The sequence below is a fragment of the Aquarana catesbeiana genome, linkage group LG02, assembly GCF_042186555.1.
Source record: "Aquarana catesbeiana isolate 2022-GZ linkage group LG02, ASM4218655v1, whole genome shotgun sequence".
In the NCBI taxonomy this organism is placed as follows: domain Eukaryota; kingdom Metazoa; phylum Chordata; class Amphibia; order Anura; family Ranidae; genus Aquarana; species Aquarana catesbeiana.
The window spans coordinates 106,135,923-106,148,324 of record NC_133325.1 but is presented as its reverse complement, the minus strand read 5'-3'; the positions used below and the strand labels follow the sequence as shown (position 1 = coordinate 106,148,324).

Here is a 12,402-nt window from a genome sequence, read left to right as displayed (position 1 = left end):
AAATATCCAGTGTGAATGAGGTCTAAGGATTGGGAAGGAAGGGGAATTGGGGGGGGGAGTGAGTATTGCAGCAGATTGTAATGCTCAATGGCTCGCAAAACAGATATTCCCATGCCATTGTTTTCAGAGAGAGATCTGAACATCTATGGCCAGCCATTCTGCTGTAACCAGATAGGTGCCAGAAATATAAATAATAAAACTGATAAGTAGTACATAGGAAAATGCTTATAGTCTTTGTATGATTTCAGAAATACATGAGTTAATCCTTACAGTGCTATGGCAGCTATTAATTAAATTAAATTTTTTTTATTAACACACTCACCAATATCAGCCACCAGACTTCCTGGCTCCTGAGCTAATAAGAACTCTTGTACCTTTGGCCAGGCCTTGTACCGTTTGTCATTAAAGTAAGGAGCAATCTTCTCATATACATTATGAACATGTTGTCTTTCCAGGTGGCTTGCCTCCTTTTCCATTGCTCCTCTCACTCCGTCACCAAACAGATGAAATGGCCTAAAGTGACATAGAATATTCTATGAACGTAAAACTTTGACATCAATGATTTATAAATAGGCATCTGGTCAACTTACATAGCGTCTATCGCACTCTGACACAGAAACCTCGTAAACTTAATCAAAACTACTACATAACAGTCTTCCTTATGATCAAAATTTTTTTAGCAGTGTTATTAAAGTAAATGTAAACTCTAAGTGAATGACAGTTTACTTAAGCACAATAAAATGTTTTCACCTTTTCAACTTTTACATGCTGTGCCGCATGCACTCCTGACCCATGCACGCTGCGCCGCACGCACTCCTGACCCATGCACGCTGTGCCGCACGCACTCCTGACCCATGCACGCTGCGCCGCACGCACTCCTGACCCATGCACGCTGCGCCGCACGCACTCCTGACCCATGCACGCTGCGCCGCACGCACTCCTGACCCATGCACGCTGCGCCGCACGCACTCCTGACCCATGCACGCTGCGCCGCACGCACTCCTGACCCATGCACGCTGCGCCGCACGCACTCCTGACCCATGCACGCTGCGCCGCGTGCACTCCTGACCCATGCATGCTGCGCCGCACGCACTCCTGACCCATACGCGGCTTCCTGACCCCTGCACACCATGTGTCATGTAGTTTGAATTCTGGGCACAGGTGCACTTTAAAGCTTAAAGTGTAAGTTCAGCTTTTCTGGAAAAATTAAAAAACTTAACCACGTGCGCTGTCCTAGTCCCTGCTGTACTTACCTCTGTGGATGATGTGCTGTCAGTGCCCATATAGCCAATGCAGCAGTAAAGGGATTTTTATTTTTTCTGTAGGACTTCCCAAGATGTATTAACACAAGAAATGGTACATTATATTTAATGAGACGCCCAGGTGTTATGGAAGCCCAGGTTTCTTTGATAGAGGCCTTTAGCTTGTCTGCATTGTTGGTTCTTGTGTCTCCGCTTCCTCTTGACAATACCCCACAGATTCTCTATGGGGTTTAGGTCAGGGGAGTTTGCTGGCCAATCAAGCACAGTGATACCAGTAGCGAGGAAAGATGAGCACATACTGCTGGGGAAACAGGGAATTAAAGTGGAACTAAAGCCAAAATTCAACAGCTTACAAGCAGAGAATCTATTTATCACAGAAGACACTTCTCGCTCTTCCCTTCTGCAATAAAATATACCCACCAGTCTGCTCATATTCCTCTGTCCTTACATCATGCCATGCCAGCCAAGCAAAATGGCCAAATACCTGCACTTAGAAGAAGCCAGGGAGAAGATGTCGGTGATGGAGAGGGACCTCCCGGACTTTGGACCATTGAAGAGGAGGTAAGTATTTCAGATTTTAATTCCACTTAAAGTGGCACTGCATAGGCAAAAGAAGGGTCACTTTAAATCTTTATTTCAGAGAGAATAAAAATATATGCAACTTTTGAAGGATTATTCTCTTTACTCTAGACAGAAGGAAATAATTCCTGTATGATTGATGAGGCCCCATGGATTGTACAATATTGAGTGTGGTCAAACATTTATTCAAAAACGCAAAGTTCTTTATTAAAGGAGAAGTATAGCCAAAGCTTTTTTGGCTGTACTCCTATGGATCACAGCAGTGCAATTCGTTCTGCCCTCCTGTGGCCCATTTCAGCTGTCACAGAGCCGGTCCAGGCTCTGAAAAGATCCCGGCCCCATGGCCAGGATCCACTCAGATGCCTGGACTGGCAGCTGGCACAGCCTCTCAGCAAGCCATTGAAAGCCTGAGCCAGCTGATCCTGCCTCCTCTACAGCCTAGCGCTCCAGTGAGCGCTGGAGGGGCAGAACAGAGAGCCAGTGAAGTACAGGCAGTCCCCTTACAAATATCCGATTTACAAACGACTCCTACTTACAAACCGAGAGACAACAGGAAGTGAGAGGAAATCTACCCCTAGGAAGGGAAATTCACTCCTGTAAGAGTTAATATGGGAAAAAGATGTCTCCACTGAAGCTTTATCACCAATCCTTGTTTCCCTAACAGCCCAACATTTTCAAAATCCAATGAACAGGGGCACAGACAGCAAAACAAATGTTACAGAGGTGATAACTCTTCCCTATGCTATCCAAAAAGCTTAAAAATAGATTTTTTGGCTGGAGCTACACTTAAAAAATGGACCTGTTCCGACTTACAAACAGATTCAACTTAAGAACAAACCTACAGACCCCATCTTGTTTGTAACCCGGGGACTGCCTGTAAATGGTACAATAAATATTGTTGTACCTATGTACTGTATTAACTTGTCTATTCCCCTAGTTAGCTAGTCTATTAAAACTCTGACCACGTTACTATTGATATCACAATAATACAAGGTTAGCTATGAAACCAAGCACACGGCTTAATAACAAAGTCTTATTTATTCCCCAAGAAAATAGGAATACACTAAACACTAGTATTAAAGTAGTAAGTATTAAAAGAATATTACAAACATATTAACAAAACACGTCATATGAGAATATCAAAGATACTTATCACAAGGCTCTCTGTGAGGCTTTGTATCATCGGGCTAGGCTCAGATGTTAAAGAGATAGCCATGAAGCTCAGGCACAAGCCAGGAGCGATAAGGGGACGAACTGCTTCCTGAATTTACAAATTCATCCAGACCCATTCGTAACCACCCCCACCATCCTTCTGTCCAATGAGGTATTGCCAAGAGGTAGTCCTTCTAATACCTGTCCATTCTCAAGGAAGCATGCTGTATTGTCCACTAGGGGGCAGTGTTTGTCCATGAATGTCACTGTCCGACCTGGGTCAAATCTTCATAGACATCTTGGTCTTTGATCTTCTGTAGCTCAACCCATCAGTCATCTTGGCAGCAGTGGCTCTCTTTGAAGCTTTTTTTGCAGACTTGTTAATCAAGCACTCCAATCTTTATCACACCAGGTGTTCTGGAGCCAAGCTCTACTCCCCTGCCAGGGGGCATGAATCAACACCCTGCTGGGTCAACTTGCAACTTCCAACTTAGGCCACCTGGCTGTATCAACCAGGAAGTAAAACTCCAGAAACATGACATTAGACCATGTTGCTATCCAACAGCCAGTGACTAACAGACACTACTCTCTGAAGACAGAAAACTGAGTGATCAGTGGGGTTTGATTGCTCAGGTCTTAGAGCCGGCGGGGGGACAGATGCTGCATCCACCTAGGGGAGTATACTTTTTTTTTCCCCCAAACCCATACTTCTCTGTTAATAACAGAACCTCAAATGAATCACAGATACTTAAAGTGGAGTTCCAGCCTGTATTAAAAAAATACTGTAGCTGCTGACTTTTGATATAAGGACACTTCCCTATTGAGGTATCCCGCGATGTCGGCAGACCTAGCTGATCTATCCATCGGCTTTGGGTGCAGGTGCTGGCATCCTTACTAAGGGAAACTGGAAGTGAAGCCTTATGTTCCTACTGTGCAAGTGCGAGTCGTGCTGAGTTTTCTGAATGGTCCTGCTGTCTTCTGGGACCTGTGTGTCTCCCAGAAGGCAGCAGGGTGTGAAAGAGGAGGGGCCCGAAATTTCGCAGATCACCGCATTGTTGTGTGGCGATCTTACTCAGAAGCGGGTACCTGTTTTTGACAGGTATCCGCTCCCCCCCAAAAAGTGCCAAATGTGGCAGTGGAGGGTGCGAACAAGCAGAGCTCTGCTTTAAGAACAATGTTTACAGCAGTCACTGCCATTCCACCCCTCCAAAAGACAATGTATCACATCACATAACCAAATGCATTGGACAGATGGAGAGTTATCACCCTATTCTCCACCTCCAGCACCTCTTTGCTTGAGTTTTTTATTATTAGGAAGGGTTATAAGCTGCTGATTGGGAGGGAATACTTAGTATGGAAGCCTAAGGAACCACTGTAACATGCCCCAACACTCAGAGCTCTTTCACACTCACAGCGTGTCCGCTAGTTTTAGAGGCACTCCTAAAGCGCCCCAAAGATGCTGCTCGCAGGACTTTTTTTTAACGTCCTGCCAGCGCAGCGCCCCAGTGTGAAAGCACTCGGGCTTTCACACTGGGACTGCAGATGAGCCATTTTTCAGGCGCTTTACATGCGCTATTTTTGCGCTAAAGCGCCTGAATACGCCTCCAGTGTGAAAGGGGTCTTAACTGCTCACCCAACCCTTTAAGCTTATTTCCAATTTTGAAGCCAAATTTTAGAACCCCCACCGTTTGTTATGTGTTCCCATTCAAACAGCATACCTAAAAATCGACTAAGAAATAATTGAACTACAATGTGAAAATGAATATATGATTTGAAATTTTGCCCACAGATAATCTTTAACAGTAAGCAGTGTCATCCATCTGGCTATGCTGTGTGAACCGACATAAAACGAAAATCCTTTGGCAGGGAAATCAGCTCCTTATTTGCATTTCAGTTGTGTAGTTAGCCTGGAGTTTGAAATCAAATGGCAACAGGCATTCTGGAATACCCATCTTGTAGACAATACTGCTTCAGGCTCCCACAGCGGCCAGTCACATAACCAAATGCTTTGACTTTTAGGCACATAATTTCTGCTGAAGAGTTCAGATCCTCCCCTTCTTCTGTAGTCACAAGGTCAGACCCAATGAGAGCCCAGAGCAGCATTTTGTGCAAGTTGGTTGTTGCAGAACTTCTTTAATTACTGTCTAATTTATGGGAATGGGTGGGCAGGAGGATGTGCGGCTGTTATTTCAAGTGGTTGTAAACCTCAGACATAAAATATGTACAAAGCATATCCCTCTATAGTGTGTACTTGTCTCAATTAAGAGCACGTCGTGTCATTTCTGTCTGCTTCTTCGTTCCTCTGCTATTAGCAAGAATCACTTCTGCCAACTTTTCCTGACACCAAGAGAATAAAGGTCACAGGAGAGGGATTTCCAGCAGATTGACAGCCTCCGCTCTGTTCCTGTGTGCTGTCTGAAGGGGGGGTGTGTCCCTTCCTTCCAATCAACTCTAAGAGCTCTCCTCACTGAGCTCTGAAGGGTGTAATTTCAGCTCTCTGCCCCTTTTGCCTGAGCTCTCAAGACCAGCTTTATAATTCAGTACTACAGATGTGGAGAAGACGTTGGCAGGAGGGCACGTACAGGCATATTAACGTACCTGTACGTTGCCCTTTAAGAACGCTGTGAGCTCCGCGAGTGTGATCGCGGGTCCCGTGGACTCGATGTCCACGGGGATACCCGCAATCTTCTCACGGAGTGGAAGAACGGGGAAATGCTGATGTAAACAAGCATTTCCCCATTCTACCTAGTGACACTGATCACAGCTCCCTGTAATCGGGAGCGGTGATCAGTGTCCTGTCACACATAGCCCCTCCCCCCTACAGTTAGAATCACTCCCTAGGACACACTTAACCCCTACAGCGCCACCTAGTGGTTAACCCCTTCACTGCCAGTCACATTTACACAGTAATCAATGCATTTTTAATCGCACTGATCGCTGTATAAACGTGAATGGTCCCAAAATAGCACCAAAAGTGTCCGATCTGTCCGACATAATGTCGCAGTCACGATAAAAATCGCTGATCACTAGCATTACTAGTATAAAAAAAAAAAAATTTAATAAAAATGCCATAAACTATCCTCTATTTTGTGGACACTAACTTTTTTGAGCAAACCATTCAAATGCTTATTGCAATTTTTTTCCCAAAAAATATGTAGAAGAATACGTATCGGCCTAAACTGAGGAAAAAAATGTTTTTTTAATACATTTTTTGGGGATATTTATTATAGCAAAAAGTAAAAAAAAGTGCTTTTTTCAAAATTGTCGCTATTTTTTTGTTTATAGCGCAAAAAATAAAAACCTCAGGAGGTGATTAAATACCACCAAAAGAAAGCTCTATTTGTGGGTAAAAAAGGACGTCAATTTTGCTTGGGAGCCACATCGCACGACTGCGCAATTGTCAGTTAAAGGGACGCAGTGCCGAATCGCAAAAAGTGCCCTGGCCTTTTGCCAGCCAAATGGCCCGGGGCTGAAGTGGTTATATGGAATGTCCCATCCATTCTCCTACAGTTCTTTCACCAGGATTTGTATTTCCAGGTTTCATTAAAAGCTTTACCAGATAAAATCTGAGATCATTGTCCTTTATAATGGCTTTTCCCCACCAAGCAGTGTATACTAGTAGATGGATGAGAATCTGGTTCACAGGGTGGCTGTAAAAGGAAAGACTTCTCTGCATTGATGGATCAGGAACAGATAAGGGGATTACATGCAAACTGAAAACCCCTATTGAAAGCGAGGATTCAACTATAATTGCAATTGTATTATGGTGACCATACACAGAACCATTTTATATACAGTCATATTGTCAATAGATTTACTATCTGGATTAGATGGAAAGATTAGTATGGGAAGTTACTGCACTGTCTGTGCTCAGTAAAATATATAGAATCATAAAAAATGGTCTACAATATCTACCGTATAATGAACAACGTCTGCTAGAACAAATGACAAAGCATAAAAATAAAAATTTATATAGTGCTGTGATTCTTCAATATTGCGATGATTCCTTTAAAGTTCTTTTAAAAGTGCAATCCGTGCAATAATATATGGCAAAAGGTGATGAAAGTGCTGTGTTCCCCTGTGTGTCATCACTCACCAGCTATCCATGTAAAGATCACCTGTACTGATGAAATCGATCGTTCATAGATGTGTCTTTATCCTCTTCCACACGTCCCCAATAGTTAGATGTACTCATAGGATAAGAAATGGAGCATACATGGCGTGATATCGTTTAAAAAAGGTTTTATTATAAAATAATATCCACTCGCATGTTGGTCTTTCATGACGAGCATATAAAACGCCGTGCAATCCACGATTTGCGTTCCCGAAATCCAAGAAATGGTGACACCGGAAGTCTCCATACTGAATGCATTTCACTCTACCCCGGGAGCGTCATTGCAGGACTACATAAACTTTTATTGTTATCCTTTTTCCATTTGTTATAGCAGACATTGTTGATTATATGATAGATATTGTAGACTATTTTTTATGATTCTATATATTTTACTGAGTACAGACAGTGCAGGGACTTCCCATACTAATTCTTAAAGGAGTACACACCTATTTCTTGCAGCAGTCAAACTTCATTTAAATTAATTTGAGCACACCACAGCGCGGGGACACTATACTATTTAGACTGAAAAGATTGTTTGATAATCCGACAATCGAGTTATGTACTTTTTACAATCGTTTTACAATTCTGACCAGAACGATCAGAATAATTTTGATTGACACAGTATGCGTCTTTCTGACAAGTCATAGATCTGATCATAAAGGATTCTGAGAAGAACGGTAGTATCAGTTGTTACATGTGGTCACCATTGAAGCAGAACTGAACATAACCAGTAAAAAAAATACAAGCAGGCAGCTTTTTATTACAGAAGAGACATGCTATGTGTCAGGAAGATCCTGCCAGCAACAGTCGATCCAGACCTGCTGGTTTGCGATAGCGGGTGCCAATGCGCATGCGCACGCCCATTAGTGCCAGGCGGGCTATTTAAACCTGACACAGGTGAACTTTGCTATCTGTTCTACAGCGTTCCGTGTGTTCCTTGCTTATCTAAATTCTGTTCCTGTGTTGATCCGGCTCGCCTGAAGACCATTCCTGCTATCCGCCTGCATCTGACCCCCGGCCTGTCAGACTACTCTTATTCCTGCTCCTCTGGTCCCTCTGCTGCCCGCCTGATAACCAACCCGGCTTGCCTGACCTTCCACAAGTCCTTATCCAGTTTGTTCCTGGTTCCAGTCAGCTGATCCAGTCCCACCCTGCTGAGCCTGTTTGCCGATCCTGCTTGTTCCTGGTTCCAGTCCACTGATCCAGTGCCAGTCTGCTGAGCCTGTTTGCTGATTCAGCTTGTTCCTGGTTCCAGTCCGCTGAGCCTGTTTGCTGATCCAGCTTGTTCCTGGTTCCAGTCCGCTGATCCAGTCCCAGTCTGCTGAGCCTGTTTGCTGATTCAGCTTGTTCCTGGTTCAAGTCCGCTGCTCCAGTCCCAGCCTGCTGAGCCTGTTTGCTGGTCCAGCTTGTTCCTGGTTCCAGTCCGCTGATCCAGTCCCAGCCTGCTGAGCCTGTTTGCTGATCCAGCTTGTTCCTGGTTTCAGTTTACTGATCCAGTTCCAGCCTGTGCCTATTTGATGATCCAGCCTGTTTCTGGTTCCATTCCGCTGATCCAGTCCCTGCCTGCTGTACCTGCCTACCCATCCCGCCTGCTCTGGGTACCAGCCTGCTGTGCCATTTCCTGCCTTCTACCTTCTGCAAGGAATCTCCCGAACCTCTGGACTGACCTGCTGTTGATCCTGCCAGGCACTCGTACCACTCCACACTCCTGTGCTTCCTGTTTATCCTATCAGGGGCCTCAAGTCGGAGGCGTAAGAGAGGCCATTCTCTGCAATTCGGGCTCACTTACTAGGTACGCAACGCTATGTCTCTGCTGCAATAACAAACACTTAACTGCCTGCTTGCAGTTTTCTATTGAATGCACTCTGAGTTGTGCATGTATAGCTCAGCATGCATTGCTGGCACAAGCTGGCTGCACTGGAATGATGGACACTTGTGCGCATGCATGGGAGGATGTCATTCTCCTGACCAGTCAATCAAGAGGCCAAAAACCAGACACCTGGATGTAGGAAAAGATTTAGGCTGGGTTCCCACCGCAGAGGGGCTCACAGCAGGGGTCCGGTGCGTCCCCGTTCATCTCTTCAGGTCTGATTTCAGCCTGAATTTCTGAGTGATCTGCACCGGAGCCACTCCTGAGATCCATTGTGACCGGCTCCACAGAGAGCCGGTCACAATCCCATCACATCCAATTTACAATAGTGTGAACCCAGTCTAAGGGATTTAACCACCACATCCCTGGAATAAAGAGTTTTTTCTTTGAGTTTAGTTCTGCTTTAAGCTTCCTTTACACTTTAGAATATCAGCTGAAAATACAACATTTGGTGGCTCTGCTGACCTGACAAAAAAGTCTATTACTCAATTTACTTTCCTTGAGGCTGGGTTCACACTGGCACCCGTGAAACTCATCGTCTTAACTGATCCAACTTTGGCATGCGACTTATGCTCTGATGATCTTAAAAGGGAACCCCATGCCTTCGGTCTGGTATGGATTTTAAGGGGAACCCGAACGCCCCAAAAAAAAAGGTGTTATTAGATCCCTTCTTTATAAACTTATTATAGAAGGAGCGGCTAAAGAAAGAATTGGAACCATGTGTTACTATATGGCAGAGGTGCAGAACATGCTACTACACTAGAGCTGCATGATTAATCGTCATGAATCGTTATCGCGATTTTTTTTCCCCCCGTTGCGATCTTGACAAAAGTGTTTCACAATTCTTTTTTATGCAAAGAATTCTCTCTGCTCTGCTACAGCCAAAAAAAATGTGCAGTCTGCCAAGAATCACAACATTCTTTAGCAGTGGAACTTGAGTATAAACATTGTAACAATTTGTCAAAGGAATAGACTTCTGTGTAAACGAGGGAAGTTTAACCACTAAACCTTTTTCTGACATTGTTGGTTTCAAGTAAAATCATTTTTTTGCTAGAAAATTACTTAGAACCCCCAAACGTTATATATATTTTTAGAGACCCTAGAGAATAAAATGGTGGTTGTTGCAATATTTTATGTCACACTGTATTTGCGCAGCGGTCTTTCAAATTCATTTTTTTTGGAAAAAATTACTTTAATGAATTAAAAAAAAAAAAAAAAAAAAACAACTTACCAGTAAAGTTGGCCCTTTTTTTTTTTTTTTGTATAATGTGAAAAATTTTACGTTGCGAGAATCGTGATCTTTTTATTCTAAGCAAAAAAATCGTGATTCTTATTTTGGCCAGACTCATGACCTGTACAGGGCAGCAATGCTCAACACAGACCCATTTCAATGAAAATGAAATCAAGGTTGTTTTTACTCTGACCAGTTCACACCAATGTGCTGCATTCATGTGCGCTGGATGCTAAATACTACATACTGTATTTAAACGCATTGCAACGCATCACAACATGCAGCAACAGAAACACAAGAAAAAGTACTTAGGCTCCCGCTGGGGAAAAATATCGGACAGCAATGTAACACATTAAAAAAAAAAAACATGTCAGCACAAGCGCGTCAACGCGCGCTAAACAAATTGAAAATGCTGCAAATCCAGCCTAAGGTGTAGTGTAGTGTCTTGGAACAGTGAGGTGCAGAGGGAAACAAAATTCTAGTATTATTTAAGAAAAACTGTTTTGCCAGGTAAGCACTGTTAAATGACAGTAATCAACAGTGTGTTCAGGTTTAAGGCTAGGTTTGCACCGATGCATGTGGGTGCGGGTACAGGAATTTTAGCGATTCCCCCACCCGCACTGCTTTGAGAAAATGCGCAGGGCTGCCATTTATTCTAAATGGAACCCCCGCGCATGTAAGATCGCAGTGCGCATGCAAGAACCACAGGGAAATCGCATGGTCAAAATGACCATATGATTTCCCTGCGGGCTGCGTTTTCAAAAAGGTGCAGGCACCTTTTTCTGCAGGAAACGCAGGCACGGCAGCCCATTGAAATAAAATGCGCTGCTGTGCCTGCGCAAACGTGGCCTGCAGAAACGCACAGATGTCAAACTAGGATGATGGCCAAGGGCTAAAAGGTTAGCCAAGAGACACAGAATGACCAGGGTGCTTTCTGGCCTTTTTGCAGCACTGTAGAGAAAGGGACTGTGTATTTTTTTTTTTTTGCCCGCAGAACAATAGGCCTATAAAAGCTGCAAATCAAACAATGTACTAAACAAAGTAAGAAGAAAAGCAGGCTCCCTGGGTAACAGAGCGCCCCTAGATTGTTATAGTAAGTTCTATAGTAAATCATTACCTGTATGAAGATTGGTGGCGTTATAAAGAAAAGATCAGCCTCTGTGTCCTGGCAGAAATGAACACATCCTCCCAGCCTGAGATTTCTACCTGGAACAAACAAAAGGAAGCAAAATTCCACCTGAATGAAAGTTTTGCTTCACCTGGCAGTGGGGGAGGGGGAAGTCCTGGGTGTGCAGCCAATGAGAGACATGACAGATCCTCCGCAGGCTGGCCCCTCTGATGTCCTCTGTGCTTACTCATCAGCCACACAGCCACTCCTCTGAGATGGGGGACAAAAGGTGCTGCTACACAATACCTGCCATGTAAACAATTGACTTTTCTGTCCACCGACAAGATGAAACTTGTCATCTGTCGATGTTAACAGTGAACTCCAGACACACAAACTTTCACTTAAATATATTCCTCAATAACCAAAAAGGATATACACTCACCAGCCACTTTATTGTGTACACCTTGCTAGTAACGGGTTGGACCCCCTTTTCCCTTCAGAACTGCCTTAATGTTTCATGGCAAAGATTCACCAAGGTGTTGTAAACATTCTTCAGAGATTTTGGTCCATATTGACATGATAGCATCACACAGTTGCTGCACATTTGTCAGCAGCACATCTATGATGCGTAACTCCCATTCCACCACATCCCAAAGGTGCTCTATTGGATTGAAATCTGGTGACTGTGGAGGCTAAGGGTGAGCTCCGGGGTGTTCGCACATTCCACGTGCCAAGCCCGCCAGGAAGTCGGCACAGCGCTGCGCTAATCGCAGGCAGTGAGGAATTTCCCAATCTCTGCAGCTGCACATCAGGAAAATGTCTCACCGCCTGTGATTAGCGCAGCGCTGTGTCGACTTCCTGGCGGGCTCTGCACGTGGAGTGTGTGAACACGCCGGAGCTCATCCTTAGTGGAGGCCAGTGGCGACTGGTGCTCAAAATGTTTGGGGGGGGGGGGGGGCGCAAACAAACTGAAAAATTCTAAAAAAACACATCAATTTCAGCCTCACTGTACCATCAAATGCAGCCACTGTGCCCATCAAATGCCGCCACTGTGCCCATCAAATGCCGCCACTGTGCCCATCAAAT

General features: G+C 44.3%; 1 protein-coding gene across 2 annotated transcripts in view; it reads right to left on the bottom strand.

Annotated features, from left to right (window-relative positions):
• Window positions 1-11,506, bottom strand: part of LOC141127122 (probable tRNA methyltransferase 9B) — a 53,367-nt gene extending 41,861 nt beyond the window's left edge. Inside the window, exons 1-2 of one of the 2 annotated variants that reach the window (XM_073613329.1) lie at window positions 11,326-11,506; window positions 323-513 (exon numbers count right to left, since the gene is read on the bottom strand). In XM_073613329.1, the coding sequence (XP_073469430.1) occupies window positions 323-476 (154 nt within the window). In that variant the 5' untranslated portion in view covers window positions 477-513; window positions 11,326-11,506. The remainder of the gene's footprint in view (window positions 1-322; window positions 514-11,325) is intronic. The other variant, XM_073613328.1, reaches the window with a different exon arrangement.
• Between the last annotated feature and the right edge of the window lie 896 nt (window positions 11,507-12,402).